We start from the raw sequence: 22,805 nt of genomic DNA on the forward strand, positions 1-22,805 counted from the left end.
TTTCTCATAAATCAGTATAGCAATTACAACTTTTTTCATCATTTTTATTTTGATAACAGAACAAATTACATACAATACATACTAGTCATCATAGATAAAACATTTAAAAGGCATATTACAAACAATAAATATAAAATCTTAATATTAAAATCTTATATAAAAAATAAGTCAGTAAAAGTTTTAAATATATAAATTGCAAAATATCAAATAGTTTTCTTTCACCCACGTCTACATAACAAATCAGTATACCATAAGTTATTGCCTTGTTTTAGCATACAATAATTCTGGCTTTGTCACATCTTGGATATATAAGTCACAATATAATTGGTTTAACACTGTCACTATATAATTCTGTAGGGGTCTGTAGATTTCAAAAAGGCATTAAGGTGGTTGGCATCAGATAAGCAATTATCTTTATTATAATTCTTTAAATTCCTTGTTTAATTTTTACTTTGTATACAAAATTTGGTAGGAAAAGTTCCATGTGCCATAAATTGGTGTTATGATAAGCATAACTGAACGCCTATAGATCCTATACCCCCCCTCAAGGTAGACATTGATAAAAATTTACTTATTTAACTAGATGGGCCTTATTTGAAAATTAAGTATTCATTCTTCTGTTTCAATGTAAAATTGTACAAAATATACACTTTTAAAAAAAGATGTCTTCCTGTATTATTAAAATACAATCTGGACACACAATCATAAATTAATCTTTTTAATTCATAAATTAATAAATATTCACAAAAATATTAGCATTTTAAAAGATGTAAACATGAAAATCATAAATCACAACAAAATAAAAACAATAAACAAAAATTCCAAACTATCTACTATACAAATCCTTTTTATACCCCAATAATATTATATTAATCATTCATTAACAAATAAAAATTTCACGAACAATATTAAATTCTAAACATTGTATTTTCAAATAGAAAAACAAACCATAAAGGGATTCACTCATGACACAAAAAGCAGCAGAACATAGCTTGTATTGTTGTTCTCCATATCAAAGTTACAGTGAGGCCTTCAACACAGAGAAAAAAACTCTCACCTCACTTCAAGTAAAAGACAGCCACAATCATCTTGTATTATCGTGTCTTTCTCCTTTAACACAATTTTGTTAGTATTATTAAATGTGAAAATGCTAAAATCAAAACAAAAATATAAATAAACAATAATTAGTCATAAAAAATAATCTTCATCTTCATTTGAAAAAAATATTAATGAATATTAGAAATCAATCTACATAACAAGCAAAATTCACAAATCTTATCAACAAATGAAACAGTGCCTCCTCATATAAAATATAAAATATATTTTACTATTATTTGTGCTATTAAATGAATTAATAAAAAAGTCATTTAATTTTAAACATTTGTGAGCACACTTCATTACCACACACTTCCACATTGTCACTCGAAAATAAATATCTCACCAGATTCCTAAGTTCTAAGACTCATAACTCTACAAAAATCAACTGATAAAATATTCTTATATATATGCACATTTATTTATTATACCCTCATTAACTACAAAGTTTCATGAAATTTTGTTGTGTGATTGCAGGGGAATTGCAATGACAAACTGTTGTAGTTGTATATTCATGCCAATAAGTTCAAAGGGACATAATAACTACTAGAAAAAAAATTAAATCATGATTTCCTGTCGATATGCACATCTACGTAGTAAGTTCTTATTATCTACAAAGTTTCATGAAATTCTGATGTGTGGTTTCAGAGGAGTTGTGACTACAAGGACAAGACTGACATACAGACGGACAGATAGACAGACAGGTAAAAAAACATTATGTATACATTTTGGGTGGGGTATAATTTTCAAAATTAACGACCTTGAAAAATGATTCAACACATGCTAAATAACCAAAGAATATACCCGTTTTGCAAAATGATGTCTATAAATAATTTTATAATTGTCAAACACTGGAACACTGGGTATTTATGTTTACTGTCAACCAAATAATTGCTCCTAACAACAGTAGAACTACATGACAGGAATACAGTATACATGTACTTTTAATTTCTACTGGATCCCTGTTATATAATTTTGTACTGTAGGTGTATTATAATGCAATGTATACAGCAGGATATTGTACAAGGGATACCCTATGTATACCTGCCAACTGTCACCATTTGCGGGGATTTCCCCATGGAGGCTCTTAATTTGAAATTTTGAAATAGCAATTTTCTACAGAGCTTAAAACAAAACTATCAATTTTACCATTGGTATAGCATTTTAAAAGCATGGAAAAGCAAATACACAATATAAAAATAAATTTGAAGGCCCCTTCAAAGGTCTTGTAGAACTGTGACAGCCATCTTGCATGTAAAACCCCCATGGACATTTTGAAGTTTTGGCAGGTATGCCTATGTATACATTTATGTTTCAGTATCATATTTAATTCAAAACTTGGAGATTAATGTCTTAATATCTGTATACATAGAAAAACTTTGTTTAACAATTAGTAGCATCAAAATCTACAAAGATAAAACTACAGTACACTTATCAGGAACAGATTAAGATGGAGAGAGAAGGACAAGATAATTGACCCACCCCTTTAAAAAAACACAAAATGAAATGAAGTTTGTCCCAATAAGGTCCTCTAATTCATAATATCAGACTCCCCCCACCCCACCCCTTATATCAAATCTCTAATCCTCACCTGCTTATGTTATAAGTGTCACATCCCGACCCATAATCATGTCTATTCTAGTTGAAATTTAACTAGACCTGCTAGCAGAAATAATAACAATGAGTTTGAAATCTCAACATAATCTACCACGGTATATCTTAATTTGATTTTAAAATATCTTTCTGGAACTGAGACTTATTGCAAATTTATAAAGAACTCTCTTATACAAAACCATCAACCAAAAATCAAAGTTGTATTAATACCATTTCTTCCCATGTGGTGATGGTACCAGTATGTTTCAATAATGTCTTCAATAAAGGTATCCCACTTATATTTCCAAAGATTCATAGCGCTGCTCTTCTCTTGTGGGGTCATGGCACTATACCTGAAATTATTTTCAAAAACAAATTTGATTAAATTAGAAATTTTGATTTTTGTCGAGCCTGCAACTTTTGTTGCAGAAAGCTCGACATAGGGATAGTGATCCGGCGGCGGCGGCGGCGGCGGTGTTAGCTCACTTCTTAAAAGCTTTATATTTTAGAAGGTAGAAGACCTGTATGCTTCATACTTTGTATATAGATGCGTCATGTTACAAACTTTCCGTCAGTCACATGTCCAATGTCCTTGACCTCATTTTCATGGTTCAGTGACTACTTGAAAAAAAAGTTCAGATTTTTTATAATGTTAAATTCTGTCTTATTATAAGTAATTGGATAACTATATTTGGTATGTGCCTACCTTGCAAGGTCCTCATGCCTGTCAGACCGTTTTCACTTGACCTCGACCTCATTTCATGGATCAGTGAACAAGGTTAAGTTTTCGTGGTCAAGTCCATATCTCAGATACTATAAGCAATAGGGCTAGTATATTCGGTGTATGGAAGCACTGTAAGGTTTACATGTCCAACTGGCAGGTGTCATCTGACCTTGACCTCATTTTCATGGTTCAGTGGTTAAAGTTAAGTTTTTGTGTTTTGGTCTGTTTTTCTTATACTATATGCAATAGGTCTACTATAATTGGTGTATGGAATGATTAATTGTAAGGTGTACATGTCTAGCTGACAGGTGTCATCTGACCTTGACCTCATTTTCATGGTTCAGTGGTCAAAGTTAAGTTTTTTAGTTTTGGTCTATTTTTCTAATACTTTATGCATTAGGTCAACTATATTTGGTGTTTGGAAATATTTTATGATCTATATGTCGGTTACGCAGGTTTAATTTGACCGTGACCTCATTTTTACAGTCCATTGCTAAGTTTTAAGTGTTTGTGTTTTGGTCTGTTTTTCTTTATTTATAAGAAATAAGTCAACTATATTTGTTGTATTGAAGAATTGTTAGCTGTACATGTCTGCCTGGCATGGTTCATCTGACCTTGACCTCATTTTCATGGTTCATTGATCAATGTTTCATTTTCTTGGTTAATGTTGAGTTTATGTGACAGTTGTAATAAAGCTTTATATTTAGGTCTATCAAGATAGTATCAATGATTAGTAAAGAAGGCGAGACATTTCAGTGTGTGCACTCTTGTTTTTTTAAAATATATGAAATATGTTAAAGTAAGTCCTTACTATATGCTAGTGCAACTTCTGTATGGTTTTATACAACACTCTGCCAAATAGTATATAAATTACACATAGCTGAGAGGGTGAAATAGCAGATTATTACCCTGAGAAAACATTGTCAACTGAGGCTGGAAAAGGCAAAACATTCTAAAGTTTAAAGGGCATAACTTAAAAAAAACACTGAATAGAAACATCAAAAACATACGAATGGAACATCTGTATATTAGGATCTATCATTTTTGATTTTTGTATATTGTTTTGTACATACCCATATCTACAGTCTGTAAATCAAAGGTTGTTTTTTGTTGCTATATATCATATTTGTTTTATGTTTAATGTTTTGTACATATAAGGTTGCTTAGTTTTCTCATTTGAATTGCTTTAAATTTGTAATTTCAGGGCCTTTTGTGTGTGGCTTACTATATATGCACATTGGTTTTGCACATTGTTGATGGCTGAAAGGTGACCTAAAGTTGTTAACTTTTACATCATTTTGTCCCTGCTGGAGAGTTGTCTCATTGGTAATCAATACAGTATGGCGTTCATTATCACTGAACTAATAAGTATATATTTGTTTAGGGGCCAGGTGAAGGACGTCCGGGTGCGGGAATTTCTTGCTACATTGAAGACCTGTTGGTGACCTGCTGCTGTTGTTTTTTCTTTAGTCGGATTGTTTTCTCTTTGACACATTCCCCATTTCCATCCTCAATTTTATTTATTTTATTTTCATAATGATTGAATTGGATTTCACTTACTGTAATGAGTTTAATGCTATCTGCTTCAGGAATTTAAGATCAGCATCTTCACCAGCCATTCCCATGAAGGCCATGTAGAAGTCATATGACAATCCACGGGCTCCCCATACTGAGGGGTCATCTGCACTTATAACTACTGGGTAACCCTCTGCTATCATGCTGGCAGCAGGATGGTTTCTTAAATCATCCACTAACTTTAATACCTATTAATTCAAATAATGAAAATTAATTAATATGATATCTTAATAAGACCATTGGACAAAAATGCAAGTTAAAGCTCTGTTTTAACCACCATGACCTGTCTATGGTATGTGACACAGGCTTCCCTTGATGCATCCACATACTAAATTTAGTTTGTTAAAGTTCTACAGTACAATTGGTATCCCCTGGACACAAATCAGAAAAGATTTTCTACCATAGAGTCAAATGTTAATTAGTCACAGTGACTTAATTTTGGTATGTGACATACCATCTTGCCATGATACATCCAAATACTAATTTTGGTAATATATTTTAAAGATTTTTTCCCGATATAAAATGTGTATAAAAAAGGAAGATGTGGTATAATTGCCTATGAGACAACTATCCAACAGAGTTGAAATAATTATCAAAACAATACCATATACTGCAAATTCAAAAATTATTGCGATGTTTTTATTACTGTGAAAAAATGGGACAGGATTGTAATCGCAATCTTTTAAACTCGCATTTTTCAATTTTTTATATGAATTAAACAGGATTTTTTTCAATATTGCAATAATCAAAATAGCATTTTAGTCTAAAATGACAAATTCACAATGATAAATCTATGCAATAATTACTGAATTCACAGTACTCTAGATCTATTATAGGTGGATTATGCTGGAGTACCAGGAAATAACCACTGGACATCAGCAGAAAAACTGTCAATATTTGTCAATAAAGATTACTTGAGAGCACCTTGACATAAAAAGAATTTGAAGTCAAAATCTCAGTCTATATTTGTTATTTGTAAAGTAATATTATACACTTACCTGGTTAGAGATAGGGTTCACTTCAATGGCGATTTGTTTCTGTTTTACTGCCTGTAGAACTTTTGGGTGTTTAGTCAGAGCATAACCATGACCAATTCTTGTTGTATTTAACAACACTGCATCAATCAGGTTATCATCAGTTGGTGTTCCTTCCCAATCTATAGAAAAAGAAAATAAATACTGTATATTTAGAAATTATTGCATGCATTTATTATTGCGTAAAACCTCTTAAATTCATATAAAATACTTCAAAATGCGAGTTTAAATTATTGCATTTACAACTCTGTCGACTATCTGACTATTGCATATTGCATTGAACACAATTCAAATAACAAACCTGTTTCTCCAGCATGGAAAAAATAAGGTAATTTGATTGGTGGATTCTGTTGCTGTGGATACAGTAGAGGATCAATATAGTACAATAAAGATTTCCCAGGATCCTCTTGTCCAACTAAGTCATACCCAGCAAAATATTCTGGAAACTTAGTCTTAAGAGAAAGGGATAGTTTAACATCTCCTAAAATGTCTGTTGGACTTTTAATCCTGAAAAAAAAGTAAAAGCTTATAGTGAATTCAATGAATTTGAAGTTTCAATTTATAATTTTGATTATACAATAATTTATTTGAGTCTGCTTATATAATTTCTAATTTGTATCCAGGTCATTAAATGTGATCTGTAAGAGGAAAACCTAGCTTTTAAGTTCATCTGACCTCAATAATAGCTTGACCTTCTTCTTGTTAAACCATAGCAATAGTGTGGTTAACAGAGCATACATGTGGCAATTCTATAATCTTAGACGGTTTTCCATACACAAGGCTTGTATCATTTATTTGTTTGGTATCTGAAGAATTTCATGCTGATGTAGATCTTTAATTGTTTCTGTTAAATTTTATAATATTAATATGTCAAGCTCCAATTGTCATGAACCTAAAGACAAATTAAAGCTGGAAACATTGTAAAGACACCTGTCTCTGGTCAGTAGATTGTACATGTTACAGCATATATGGCTTTGGTTTGTTTTTGTTGGTTGGTTGCTGTATCATTGATGTTTACCTCATATCTCCTTTTATTCATAGATAAAATGATAAAATTGGTATTTCACATGAACTTAAATTTATATAAATCTTCAAAATGTAAAAATATTTTCCTTTCATTTAAATATTTAGTAGGTCAGAAACAAGGAAAAAGATAATATATTTCAAATGTTTCCTTTTCAAGAATTTCCGATATCTAATAAAAAGATTAATCAATCTATAAACATCATTGACTATCTGTAAAGCAAATGACATTGAGTAAACTTAATGCACAATAACAACAGCCAAAACATTCTGAGCCTAATACTTTTTAAATTACATTGTTATTATTGTTTCTGAATTATTCATATTTTCAACATGATATAGTATATGTACATAAATATTATAAATATGTCACACTTCTCTTGTTTTCTATATGCATCATCCTTATCAGAGTTATGTACCTTCCATATCAGTTTTGTTAAGCCATTTTAAGGTTATTCTGCAATAAATTATCAGTCCCCACATTTAAAACAGAGGCCCTAAAGAGCCTTTGATGATCACCTGTATCTATGTGGTCCAGCATAGGTTCATATTCAAGCAGATTTCATTTGAAAATAGACAAACAAAAAAAAATGTGTAGACAGGATTATTTCTTTAAATTAGAAGAACAGATTATTTGTAAAGAATGTAAAAAAAGGGCAAATTTAAAAGTCAAGGAAAGAATTATAAAGATAAAAAAAAGAAGAAAAAAAGGAAAGAATTGTTTTCATCTCACTACCTTATACTAGAGTATATATATTTTCCACCAGAGAAGTCTTTATGATCTCTTTTAAACTGGTTAAATACATCTTGATAAATTTGCATTACAGTTGTCTTGTCATATGTTTGTCCATTTAAATCATATACCTGAAATGAATAAAAAATATCATGAGTTTTCAGTATATTATCTTGATACTGTGGATTCATTTATTTTCGTGGATATATGATTTTGTGGTTTTGCCAACCTCTAAACTACCGTAATGTATTTCATAGAAATTAGAATTTGTCAGATGTTCAACTGTCACTGACTGTACACAAAACACAGGAAAATTGGTATCCAACAATAATAACGAATCCACAGTAAACAAAGTTTTGCTTTGAGAAAACGGCAAAGAATATGTGTTTATGTTTACAGAAATTATAAATACATGTGTACACAATGCTGCTGCCAAATGGGGAATCACAGCAAACATATGATTTCTGAAATTGTTTACATTTTTTCCTTGATTTATTGGTGTATAAAGGCATGAAAGGCATCTAGAATGAAGCACATCTGTACTATGCACATGTTTGCAATTCAAATTAAAACCTTAGTTTTCATCATACTTTTCTTGCCAACTTTGGGGAATTAAAAATCAATCAAGATTCAAATAATTGCTTGTTATTTGGACATATCAGTACATACCTGTGGCAAAAGTCCTCTTAATTCAATGTACTGGACATTATCTAATCTGAACTCATTCAAGGCTTCATAGAAATAGTCCTTAAAGACCGGAAGATAGTTGACCATACCATTGGCAACATCAAAACAATGTAAAAACTGGGCCCATACAGCATCTATGGTTGGATATGTCTTTACTGGGTCATCTACTACTAAGGACATACTATTATACAACCTGGTGAAAATATTAAATAGTTACAGTATTACAGAAAAAAGTATTCTTGCCAGATCTAATTGTAATCGTATTTTTCAGTATAATCCATTTAGTGCCATACAAAACTTGCCTGCTAACCAAAACTTGTTTTTCATTTTCTTTTTATTACATACAATGACATATGGTTTATAAATCCATATTTGAAAATCTTTGTTATTTTTTCATAGTTTTTGAAAGAAACAAGAATGTGTCACCAGTACACGGATGCCCCATCCTCACTATTATTTTTAATGTTCAGTGGTCTGTGGACCGTGAAAAAGGGGGAAAATCTCTAATTTGGCATTATCATAGGGAACATGTATACTAAGTTTCAAGTTGATTGGACTTCAACTTCATCAAAAACAACCTCGGCCAAAAACTTAAATCTGAAGTGGGACGGATGGACTGACGTAAATACCAGAAAACTTATTATGCCCATAAATGGGGCATAAAAATTTAGAGAAAATCATTTCCCGCCAACTTTTCAATTGCTTATACATTTGCACTTGCACATGGAACCTTTATTTGTTTCTGATTTTTTTTTAAGCTCCTATACTAATATACTATCAATAATCAAAAGTCTTTTAAAAATTTTGAAACAGAGAATAGAACATACTTTTAAAAGCATACTAGCTCCCTTATGTAAAATTGATGAGAACACTTGAATTATTACTCACATCTGATCAAACTTGGATGTATCACCTGAAACTTGTCTTTGATGACTTACTAACATCCATGGACAACCTAAAAAAAATAAAACTTTTTATCATTAATTTACAACTTATATGCTTTCTGCTCTGTGAATTCACAGGCCTCAGAAGACAATCTGATATCAAAACTATACAATTAATATCTCAGCAAGTACTGGGCATTCTTAGAATCAGTCAGGCGTCAAAGTAGGTAATCTTTACTTTTGATCTTGTATATGAACAAAAAACAAAATCTGCATGGTGGCTGGCTTATCACAAAGCTAGATTTTTATTTTTAAAATTGTCCTCAAAAGTTTTAATGTGTTCACTGTCCTACTGTCATGACTGTTTTAAGTAAAGCTTTTACCATTTCTTTGCAGATAATGTAATACAGGTCTTCAATCACATATTTTGTAACAATCAGTGGAAACTTAATATGAACTGTGCTTTCATTGATGGTAATCATTCTCATTGCTGATGACATTCAAGATGAAAAGCAGCAATATAAAGAAAAGGTTAAAGTATTTCATTTATTGATGATTTAAGAACGTGTCCATATCACATTTCTCTAATTATACAAGGTTATAATGAAGTTCTATAAAATTGATGATATACAAACCTGGGTTTTGTGGTGGGTTAGCAAAGAAATGAAACTTGATGCTAGATTTGTTGACATCTTGGCACATGTAACAGTTTGGACGGTATGTAACGTTCTTCACAATCCACCAAATATCTGTCAAGGAAATGTCATGGAGATGTAAGGCACCACCTGAAATACATAAATTTTGTTTTCATGAATAAGAAAATACGTAATAAAGGGGAAATACATGTATAGCTTTAGATATGCTCTTGCAACATGAAAACACGGTTTCCATGGAAACTACTTTTTCTAGCACAGAGAAAATCATACGGTTGTTTTAAAGATTTTTTCATTTTTTATAAATTTTTTGCAACGCCATTCTGATTTTGATGGTTACTAAATGTCTGATACAATTTAGGATACAGAGATATATCAAGAAGACATTATATGGAACCTGCAATATTAAAATAAAGATACATGTAACTATATTGATACATAAGGTCTGCTAAAAAGATGTCATGAAGATATAATACTATGCTTGTAACACAAAATGCAGGATACTAAATGACTAATACAGTGATTTTTGGAAGATTTAATGCAGCTTTCACAAAATAAAAATAAGTTACTCAGTTACCATGGGTACTAATAGTCTGACAAAGAGATGTCATGAATATGTAACACAACTCTCTACCCATAAAATAAAAGTTACCATGGATACAAAATGTCATTTGCAACTTCAAAACACAAGGATTAAACCATCATCCTTTTTTGGCTTCTAACTTAAATGCAATTTTAAATTCTTTCAACATGTTCAAAATATTGTTACATTTAATACTTCTTTCAAAATCTTTTGTTTAACAAATAGATTATCAGTATCTTCTACAATTGCTAGACTTTTGGTAAACATATTTGTCTTATTCAAGTCTTTTTAACATTGTGTTTTTAGTACCACAATTATATTTTTTTTCATTTTTTTTCATTTTTAGTTTATAAAAAAAATGACAATGTTGCAGTCATTGACATCTTTAATAACTTATAGTCAACACACTAGATGTCATTGAATGTACATGTCTATGTTACTTAGTTATATAACAATCATTCAAAAGTAAGTGTAAAAAGTATATAAAACTGCATGGTACTTACACTTTGTATATATGTGACACTGTATATATATGTATGAATCATAAACCCCATGATCAATTCAGACCTTGAATTTATGATTCATTCAACAAAAACAGTCTGTTATTGGATTCATACATCTACATGTAGACAAAGTTATGATCATTCTGAATATTTTTATATTTTTTTCTTGTTCTTGAAGCCACTTATTTTGACACATTATAAAAGTTTACCATTGTTTCACTATTAAGGTTGACATTCTTTTCTTTTTAACAGCTGATCATGCCTAATTCATGCGTATTCAATCTATAACTAATTGGTTAAATTGAAGGTGACATGAATATGGATTCAATGAGGTCTAATTAATTACTTGCAAGTGAATAATTGATTAATTCAAAATTGATGTTTCTTGGCTTCTTTTGACAAAATTGAACCAAACTGGCTGCAAAAAGTAATAATTATTTCACTTTTTCTCTTTCATAAATGATTGAACCAAAATAAAAAAATATTTTTATTTCTTTTCATATCTAGTTGCTATATAATGTCCCTTAAATGCATATAAAAGTTGTTTAAAACTGAATTAGGTATTACACCTATAAATGGAGATACAAATGTAATACCCAATTATCAAGACATTTCTCAACTGTTCCCAAATTTCTAAGAATGAGAGCAGAGGAGAATTGGGTTCATTTTAAGTTTTATTTACATATATGCTTTAGTCCAGTTAGCATGGTTATGGGGACAGTTCTAGTCAAACTCTAAACATGTTAATATAACTATTTTTCTTTAGTTCATATTTGTACATGTAATACATGCTAAAAAATCTGTCATATTCTGAATAATCTTCTAGCTGTCACATAAAGTGGATAACAATTTCTATGTACCATGTGTACTAACCATGACCATGGTGACATGTAATTGTACTACATGTTTAAGTACTTTGTTATCTGTAATATTCTACATACATGGTATACACTACTAGAGATAAGACTGCTCAAAGTTTAAAACTAAGTCCAGAATTCAGATCATGATCAAGATGATTAAAAAAATACTATATATAGATCTTTATTTAAATTTGAATACATATTTTTAAACAAATGTATAATAGTTTATTATATATATTAAATGAATATGCAAAAAAAAAGGTGTAATAGTTTATTATTAGGAATAAGAATTATCTAAATAGTAAATTTGAAGAAGTTTCAATTGAAATTAGAGCTTTAAATATTCAAAATATATGTTTTCTTCATTGGTTCAATTCTCCAAGGATTGGATGTGCAACCACAACAGGGGAGGTAATTCAGACAATTACTTCACATTTTGTAATAAATCTTATCTTAATCTTTCTGTTTACATACACATGTTAATCCTATACTGTAAATATACTGGTAGGAAATTATCTTTGTACACAATAAGGAAACATTTATAATACATGTGATCATATAATTAATCAAAATATTAAAACTAACCTTTTGGCATTTTTTGTAAAATTTTGAATACGCTGCTTTTCTCTATAATTGGCTTTCCCTTGAAGAAATGCATACTTGGAGGAAAAGGGGCACCATTCCTAGAGGCATTTATTTCCGCATATTTCAAACGCATTAAAGCTGCATTAGCTTTTTCCTCTTTAGCAGTCAATGTTAAATTTCCTCCAATTTTCAATTTCTCCTCAGCATCAAGAAATGATTGCCTTGTCTTTAGATATGTTTCTTTTGAAAACTGAAGAGGTGAGGATTTTATGCATGTTAAACAGAAATAAAATGCCAAAATACAAATTGATGCTTTCGTTTCCATTTTGTTATTGTCTATGAACCTAACAGGTGCGATGCTATTTATAAATTTATAAATGAATCTATAGTCTGTTTCGATGTGAAAACGAAAGTAGGTTTTTGACCGACATCCTAGTGAAATTGTTTCCGTTTCCTTATCAGTGAATGATCTTTATCCAAACAAGTTCAGTAAAGTAGCATGATAATAATAATACTGTATTTCCGTAAGCAAGTACAATATATTGTTATATTTGTTGTACCAGACATATAATTGTATTATACATGTAAAGAATGACCTATACTTATATACATTATTTAAGATAAGACCCATGCTCATATAAGCACTAAGTTAATAACTCATCATCACTCATAATTCATAAATATACCAGCTACCCTTAAGTTTTTATATATGAATTGACATCGTTTGTTGCACATTATATTTTATAATGTAGTATTCTCAATTTAGTATATTTATATTGGTATATGTAGACTCCATCTTCGCTAGCCAAGGGTATATTTATATTGGTATATGTAGACTCCATCTTCGCTAGCCAAGGGTTACGATCCACTCCCGCTCTGTGAAGAGAGCGGGAGTGGATCGTAACCCTTGGCTAGCGAAGATGATGTAGACTCATACTCCAAATCAATATATATACAGTTATCAAACGTAAATGCATTTTAATATAGGATTTCATTAAAAAGGAGGGTCATTCTTATATAAAACCTCGCAAAATCATGACCCATATTTTTGGCACATCCCTGTATACCCAATAATAGGAAGTTGACCCCCCGTGACAATGATCAAGAGATTGGTAAATTTAAAGAACCGCTATACTTTATAGTCTTATAAATTTTGTAAAATACTTAAATAATAATATTCTTTATTTAACGAAGGTAACACATTTAACAATTACATTTTTATCATGACTTAGACCCAAAGTCATGAAAGTGAACATATTTTGGCTGTTTTTTCACCAAAGTTTATGTATGCTCCAGACAAAAGTTCAGTTTTGTTCTGTCACGGTGGATTTTGTAGATGTATCATTATTTATATATACTTAATGCCATAATGGTTTCGGCTCCAATTTAATTTTGAATCCATTTTGAATTGAAGAAAACTGAGTTAAAACTTTTGCACAGGCACTTGTCTCAGATTCCCTGAGGTATGTATAGGGGTAAGATTCTGAGACAGGTTCCCTCTATGAGCCGGTACATCAATTTTATCTTGTTTAACTTATATTTACTGATGCACACACCATTAAGTTAATTTATGTATAATTGCACTGCAAGTATTTCTTGTTCCTATGCATATTTATTATAATGATTTGCCTTGTATAAAATTGAGAATGGAAATGGGGAATGTATCAAAGAGACAACAACCTGACCATAGAAAAAAACAACAGCAGAAGGTCGCCAACAGGTCTTCAATGTAACGAGAAATTCCCGCACCCGGAGGCGTCCTTCAGCTGGCCCCTAAACAAATATATACTAGCTCAGTGATAATGAACGCCATACTAATTTCCAAATTGTACACAAGAAACTATATTATTAAAATAATACAAGACTAACAAAGACCAGAGGCTCCTGACTTGGGACAGGAGCAAAAATGCGGCGGGGTTAAACATGTTTATGAGATCTCAACCCTCCCCCTATACCAATCCCCCCCTTTTACCTATATGTTTCTCTTTTATCTACTAGCAAATCACAACCGAAATGAATGACAGACGGACATATATATACAAAACGTCATGCATAATTGAAATCAATTAATTTATTTCGCAAATGTTTGCTGTATATCGCAAATGTTTGCGTTATAACGCAAATATAGGAAAAAATATTAAATAATTATGCTGAGTTTACACGTAATTCGAATTCGATTCGCATTAACTAATTCGAATTAGTTTAATTCGCATTCGAAACGTTTAACGTTCTAACATCAATTCATGATGATTCGACTCTGATTAGAATTCGCTTTACTGTCCTATATAACGACGTTAACTTTTAATTCGGATAAACAAAAACGTATTTCGAATCAATTCGAATTAACTGAAAAGAAAAGTGTGAACGCGATTAGCAAATTCGATTCGCATTCGATTCGAATTCAATTCGAATTAAAGGTACGTGTGAACGAGGCATAAAAGTTGTTTGGCGCTAATACGCATCCGTTTTATACATAGTTGTGTGTACTTATTGAAAAGTACATCATTTAATGTCAATACATTGAACTCTTAAGACAGTGGTCACCCCGTATAACCCCGATACAAATGAATCCGGACGTTGACGCGTTCGAAGCGATAATCAGGACAACATTTGGGATGACAACAATTTCGAATGCCTCTCTAGAACTTATTTGAGTATATATAAATATGTCAATGTGCATGTTAGTTTATTTATTCAATTATACAGTTGTTGTAAGTTTTAGATATTGTATAACACGTTTGATAAAACTACTAGATGCAAAACGCACAGACATGGTGCAATTTCATACGGTTTATGATATAAACAATGCTGAATATCTTTTCGTGCGTACATCTTTGCGTATTAATACCTTAAGCAATACTAAATAACTATACATTGAATTACTACGTGCCTTCAAATGTGCCTAATAACTTAGAATAAACGCAATATCATACAAAATAAATTTTCTCTTATTGTATTATTGTTCGTTCCACCAAATGTGTCGCGTTCGTTGTGCGTTTTGAAATAATCACTGTACAGTTCGTTGACAAAAACCGTCACAAATCACTTTCTTGCCAAGGTTTTCGAGATGGTGTCGGCGACCCTTTTTCTATATTTTATTGTAAATGTTTATCTGTTAACTTAGTCAAAGTAGTTGAACTTAAAATATCTGTCATGCAAAGCCAAAATTGAAATATTTAACTAGCGTACATCTGCTTGAAATGTTTCTATTGAAAATTGAGAGATTCAATGTTATTCCAGATGAAATGAACAGTTACTAAATATATTCCAGAGGAAATAAAGTTTCAAAAAGTATAGTACAGTCATTAAAACTTTAATGACTTCCTTTTCACTGTACAGTTCGTTGACAAAAACCGTCACAAATCACTTTCTTGCCAAGGTTTTCGAGATGGTGTCTATATAACCAATGTGCTACAGGATCCTGACGTTGGGCCGACAAAAAAAAGTGCAGCGGGATTACACATGTGAGCCCCCACGTGACCCTCTCCTTAACATAGAACACAGGTGTAGCAGCACAACATGATAAAAAAAGTTCAGTTGCAATTGGCTAAACTCAAAATGTCGATACAAGACACAAAAACCATATACATAACATATCGACACAGGAGTAATTGTCGTAACTGATAGTTATTTCAAAGCGAATTACAACTAAGAAGTAAATCATGTATCTAAAGTGTTAATCAGTATATCCTGAGACCACTATAACACAGAGATTGGTCACTCTCGATTTCCCTATTAAACCGGCTACACTCAAAAAAGCTAGCTGCGTTAATATAACGTAGTTTCGTATTTTACCGTTAGCAGACGACATGTAATTGTTCAACTAAAAATGAATAATACAAAGCAAAATATTATTTTCAATGCTGTCATTATTATTCCTATTATTATATGAATATTATTATGATTATCCTACTTTAATAATTATTATATTATAATAGTTTATAATAATAAATGTATTTTAATAGTTTTTCATAATAAACATGTTTTAAAAGTTTTTAAAATAAGCTATGCGACTATGATTGAGAATGGATTGTTAATTCTCATAAATCCGCCAAACGAAGTTGTTGAAACAGGTCCCGTTTATTTCATCCAATCAAGGAATCATATAAACAATCCCCCGATCAAATATACAAATGTTTTACCTGTTTTACCTACCTGTAAAAACAGGTGCATTTGTGAATTGGCTGGGATATAGTTTTGATACACGTATACACGTGCTAACTAAAAATGGAATTCAGATATATAAATCTCAGTATCGATACTATTTAATATTTTTTTTAAATTTTCATGAATGATTGAAAAAAAATGGAAAAAGGCTTCTGTTTTTGTTTTTCCAAATAAAGGTTAATTACGGCTAAAGATTACGGCCATATAGTGTTATAGTAGTCTCAGATTTGATATTGTATTAAAAATACGATATTAAATAATTAATACGTAATAAATTGTATGTCATGTATCGGAGTTAATTATTTGATTGTTTCATAATGGGTTTCTATTAAATATACACCTGTCTCGGAGACATACTGTCACAGTGTGACATGTATATTCGGCTTGAATTATCCGATGGTCAGGTAAATCACAACCTGTTAAAATGAGTTTTATTTGACACCTGGTACACACGAAGTAGTTACACCACAGGTTTTCACACTCCTTCCGAAAATATTATTTACAAACTATAGAATTAAATAATAAATATTGTTTGACAAATATCGTTTATCATGATCGACTTTGTCTTATAATATTTATAATTTGTATAGATCATTAAAAAATGATTACTTTCTGGGTTCATTATAATTTGGCTTGTATTGGGTTGATTTTTTATGATTGTCTGTAAATTGTTTTCTAATTGTGTTTTTCGAAATACTATGAGCTTGCATTCAGTTGTTTTTATGATTGTCGGTAAATTTATGGTTTCTCCTTTTCATGGATTGTGTATTTAGTTAGGACTTACACTTAATGATCATTTAATAGAAAACTGCAATACAAGTCTCACTCTTTACCTCGAATATAAAGGGATTAACCATATTGTAAGCGTAATGTACATGTTTCCCTTCTTTTTTTTACTTTTAGACTAGAAAAATCTCCTTTTAATTTTGAAACAGACATGGACCTGTGTGAATAGTGAAACAACATTTTGACTTGATTGTTAGTTAAAACCCTTTTGTTTTACTTTATACAAACTGCACGAAAAGGTGTCTTCCTTTGTTGTTGATCAGACTGATTTAATTGATGCTTGCTTAACGTCCAGTGATAAATATTTCATTTTTGTTGTTGTTGATCAGGTTGATTTAATTGATGGTTGCTAAACGTCCAGTGGCAAATATTTCATTTTTTTTATTACATATTGATTTGCGAGTGTATGACATTCATTTTTTTCTGTACAGTATATGCAATATAATGTCTAACTCTCCACAAGAAACCAAATGATACAGACATCAACATTTTAAGGTGACCAAAAGGCTCTAAGCAATGCGTAAAATTCATATTGCACTGTCAACTATACAAGGTCTATTTAAGAAAAAGGTTTAACACATCAAACAAGAAAACTCACTGTTTTATTTGTGAACAAAATAATAAGAAAAAAATCCAAATATGATGTATACAGCAACACACCAGTGAATTACAGGCTCCTTACTTTGGGAAAGCACATACATAATAAAGGCATGATAATAGATTTAACCATAATCGCAAGTCGTACAATTTTATGATCTTGTTTGTTGTTTTTTCCCCACAGTAATCATATCAATAAAACCTATAAACCAATAAATGTGGTGTGGCGTTTGAATAAACCAAATTACATCTGTAAAAAGACACCTACATACATGTGTTATAGTAGTCTCAGGTATATCCTACAATTTTAGGTACATGTAAAGATGTAATAAAACGCATGAACTTGTGCAATGCCAAATATAAACAGTATCGAGAGGATGTAGGGTATTATGAATTCTCATAAGTGTGCATAAATTGTAATAATGTTAAGTGATGTTTTGATTTAACAGGTACAGAAAAACTTTCTATATTGTGGCCAATTTTTTTTTTATTTATGAAAGAATTTGGTGAAGGGTGACTGGGAAATATACTATTAGATATGATCACTTTGGTCTTTTTCCGACCGGCAGTTAAAACTGACCGAAGTTGGCCACCCGTTTAGTTGTGTGGAATGTAAAAGTACACAGTCACGTCCAGTCCGAATAAGAATATAAAATCTAATGTCTCGTGTAAAGGTGTGAAGAGAGTACCACGCTAACTACACTGTACGAACCCCTGCAAAAACTTCATGAGAGGTCATAAATCGCCTGTTGAAAGGCAACATTTGTGTCCTTATAAAATATACATCATTTTATCTAGTGGCAGTCCAAACGTCCCTGACGTAATTGCGGAGAGCCTCCTTCCAGGACTTACATGTAGTATGTGTTGCTACTTTGTGCTTATCCTAAACATGCATGAAATACATTGTATTTGCAAGTGAACGTTAAGCAACCAACAATCAGCCATTACGTACGCGTGTCATAAACAAATACTAGTAAAAGGGTTCATAAATTGTTAAGTACCAACAGTAAAGAAGAAACACAGCAAATGTCTAAGGTTAGGTTGGTGATTGATGCTGTGCTCAACCCATAATTTACCAATGAAGCCAATAGAAATTGGGGAATATAAATATGGTCCCTGTTGTCTTCGGCGAAATGAATCAAAATTTGAATGAAATGCATTTGGGTGGGTATAGACTTTAAGGTGCTTATAAGAACCAAAATGACCTGACCAATCATTTAGATTTTTGTACCTCAGTAGAAAGACTGTAATGTTCGAGGAATTTAAGCATAATCTTTATACCTTAAAAATTAAACAAACACAAAAACATAATTGAAGAAAGCAAACCAGTTAATATTAAGAATTGTTTCTTCATCTTTATATCTTCACATTAAAGTAACTGTATTACTATTGATGGCTATCAGTTACATGTTCCTTGCATACACTTATTCTTTAGTTGTAATGTAACTCTATGGTAATCTATGATCCCCTAGGACCCGCCTCTGAGATTCAGGCCAAAAGGCTTAACCTATAATCCATTGATTGTTTTTGATTGCTTTCTATATCAAAAAGAAGATGTGGTCTTCGCAAGAGACTAAACGAAACAAAAATAAACAACTATAGGTCACCGTACGGCCTTTAAAAATGAACAAAGCCCACACCGCTATAAAACACACCAAAATGACAAATGTAGTACAATTCATACGAGAAAACTAACGGCCCAATTCATGCACAAAATAGTGAACAAAAAATATTAAAACTACTGAATAACACGTTCCTGGCTTTGGACAGGCACATACAGAATATATCGGGATTAATCATGTTAGTTGGCACCCAACCCACCACCTAACCGTACATTGACTGTTGTATGGTAAACACTTTCAAAAATGCTATCAAATTCGAAATCGGACGTGTGTATATGTATGCTTAGTCATAGTCGCATCTGTAGAGTTATTGTATTTTCCTACCAATTCACACTTTTGTATACATGAGGATTTTTGTACACGTAAAAATTTCCTCCAAGATTTTTCGACAAAACAACGGACATAATGGCTTGCTGTCTGTATGTTATGGTGGTAAATTATTATTTTCAAACATGCATATTGGTTATAATCATATCAAAGCATAATTTAATACATGCAAAATTCATTGACAAACGCAATATTGTGTCAACGAAGCGTACAGTCTAAAAAGATGTAATGACAACGAAGCGTACACAACATGAAAATAAAGACATTTTAAAACGTGTATTTTTTTGTTTCTAGACACAACATAAACAATCGATCTGTATAAGTTTGTTAATTTATACTATAAAGTTTTCAAAAATGTATGTTTTAAAAACTATGAGGTACGAGAAAAATTAAGTTTTGAATGTTTAAAAATACCAAGCACGTTTTATCATTGATAACGTCGTGCGTTTTTTGATGTTTGTATATAAAAATGTCACATTTTTGAAAAACCTTTAAGTAACTAATGAGTATTATGACAAAGAATATATTGGAGCCAAATATCCGAAGAATGAATATTGGATTTTCTTTAAAAGTATTATTATTTTATTGTCAGAACTCAGTGTCACACGGTTTGTTCGATTCGAACGCGTCAACGTCCGGTTTTATCTGTATCGGGGTTATACAGGGTGGTGGTGGACCAAATAGAAATTGTAAAGTTTTGGTGGGTTCTCCTTTAGAAATTAGCAAAAAAATGAGCTGGTAAAGAGAAATAATAAAATCAAGTACATTCCTTTGAGAGGGTCAGTGTCAAGACTTAGAGAAGTGGTGTTTGGTTCTAGATTAATTGTTATGTCGCATGTATGCCTGTGTTGTTTAAAAGACAAACGATAAGTTGTGTTAATGCAACAATAAAAGAACACAAATAAACTAAAAATATAATAACAGAAAAAAGTTTGCTGTTTTATGAATATGCAATTACAAATATTATTGCTTATGTAAACATTCATGGACATGGCGGTTTGTATATATACATGATTGGTAATTATTTTTTCCCCAATATCCAGTGGCAAATGTTGCATGATTATACAGCTCATGTTCATTTTGACAGCCTATTTTAGCCATTCATATCGAAGTTTCAACCTTAATAAAGTCTTTTTTGTATATACATACAAATATTACTGATTGGACAATTTCTCTTCCGTTGTTATAAACCTTTAAACTCGCCAATGCAATAGTTATATTTTATAAACTTCAATTCGTCAATGTTCGAGTGTATTATAAATTAACACTTCGATACCTCTTAGTTTTCGATAATTTCATTTAAAAATGAATCGAAATAATAATGGTTGGAAACAATAATCCCTAGTTATGGTAAAATGTCGCTTTTTACAGTAATGTTTTGGCTGTATTCGAGACCTAATCACGTGAACATCATTCATTATGAAGAGAGACTGCTGATGATATTTCTTTTTAAGTAGAATGTGTTCCCATATAGAACATATCTTGTATTAGTTTACCAAAACTTGCAAGGATCTCGATTTCTTTATAAGGACATAGTCATGTTACTTCTTGAATAGTAATACCAGAAAGGTGGCATGCTTATAATTTGCAATTTTTTTCTTTCTGTGATATACTCATAAGAAAGAGTAGTTCAAAATTTGAAATACGAAATCAACAACGATTCTACGAAGGAGTGTCTGGATTTTATTTGGGGGATGGGTTGTTCATATCTGTATTCTTTAATTAGTATGCCATTTTCTATATTCTTAATACTGTTTGCCATTATTCTCTAACCTTTATATTACAGCAGTTATTTACCTTTGTCGGACTATTGGGGTGTCGGACAAATGGGGTGTCGGACTAGTGGGGTGTCGGACCAATTGGGTGTCGGAATATCGGGGCGATCCCGTCTAAAATATGGAGTATGGTAAGCTGATGACCAAAGACGTTAAAGTAAGATAGTAACGGAGTCTCAATCTACATTGGTTTTTATTTGGGGGGGGGGGGGGGGGGGGGCATTATTCTAAAAATTCATATCATCATGTGTCAAATCAATTCATGTTCAGTGATTTGACTCAAATTATGTAAAAAGCTGCGCTTTAGCGAACACGTACATTTGGTAATTTCTAGGTCTAGCTGTTTGATTTCATATTATAGGTTAAAATATATTGATAATCGTTTTTATCTGTATAAGAATAAGTATTTTTCTGTTCTATGGTCGGGTTGATGTCTCTTTGACACATTCTTCATTTCCATTCTCAATTTTATTTTGTGGATCGAATCAGTCAACCTAATAGTTGACCGAGGGGCGGATCCAGAACCTTGATGAGTGGGGGGCACCATGAAACCAAAATTTTAGATTTTTTAGAGATGTATATACGGTATATGCGAGTGTGAGTGTTTTGTTTTTTTGTTGTTGTTTTTTTTAGAAAAAGGGGGGGGGGGTTCAGATCATCGTTTCTATATCTCTATATTTCTAGATCTTTTATTGTTTTTACTATTTCACTTTATACTTTCTTTTCTTGCCAATTGATCTTTATTATATTTGTCCTCAACATGGATCAAATATTTGCCACTGGACGTTAAACAACATACAATCAATCAATATTTTCTTCAACACCTATATATTTTTTTGGCCTTGCTTCCAGATTTACTTTTATGTACATTATTCTAATACCTGTAAAACACCTTCATATCCTTACAAATGGTGACCCTTTTTTAGCCTCATACATGTAACGTTACATGGCAATTGAAACAAGAAAAATAAACAAACTATAACTGTATACTCCGGCATT

The 22,805-nt window shown here is 31.3% G+C and overlaps 1 protein-coding gene across 1 annotated transcript; it reads right to left on the bottom strand.

Moving 5' to 3' along the window:
• Positions 1-50: 50 nt before the first annotated feature.
• On the bottom strand, positions 51-12,881 carry LOC134682996 (adenosine deaminase 2-like). The gene is made up of 9 exons (XM_063541978.1): positions 12,533-12,881; positions 9,984-10,133; positions 9,353-9,419; positions 8,447-8,657; positions 7,781-7,908; positions 6,323-6,528; positions 5,986-6,143; positions 4,973-5,175; positions 51-3,041 (listed from the first exon to the last, which is right to left on the bottom strand). Exons 1-9 carry the CDS (start codon positions 12,855-12,857, stop codon positions 2,891-2,893), a joined length of 1,599 nt encoding a protein of 532 aa, XP_063398048.1. The 5' UTR covers positions 12,858-12,881; the 3' UTR covers positions 51-2,890.
• Positions 12,882-22,805: the final 9,924 nt, after the last annotated feature.

This window comes from Mytilus trossulus, chromosome 9 (assembly GCF_036588685.1).
Source record: "Mytilus trossulus isolate FHL-02 chromosome 9, PNRI_Mtr1.1.1.hap1, whole genome shotgun sequence".
NCBI classification, from domain to species: domain Eukaryota; kingdom Metazoa; phylum Mollusca; class Bivalvia; order Mytilida; family Mytilidae; genus Mytilus; species Mytilus trossulus.

What these genes read in the sequence shown, in the direction of transcription:
- LOC134682996 (XM_063541978.1), bottom strand. Translation starts at nt 12,857, where the DNA reads ATGGAAACGAAAGCATCAATTTGTATTTTGGCATTTTATTTCTGTTTA. An exon ending in TTTCCATGCTGGAGAAACAG is followed by an intron (nt 6,144 to 6,322) that starts GTTTGTTATTTG and finishes CTTTTTCTATAG; the next exon opens with ATTGGGAAGGAACACCAACT. An exon ending in TGAACCCTATCTCTAACCAG is followed by an intron (nt 5,176 to 5,985) that starts GTAAGTGTATAA and finishes TTGAATTAATAG; the next exon opens with GTATTAAAGTTAGTGGATGA.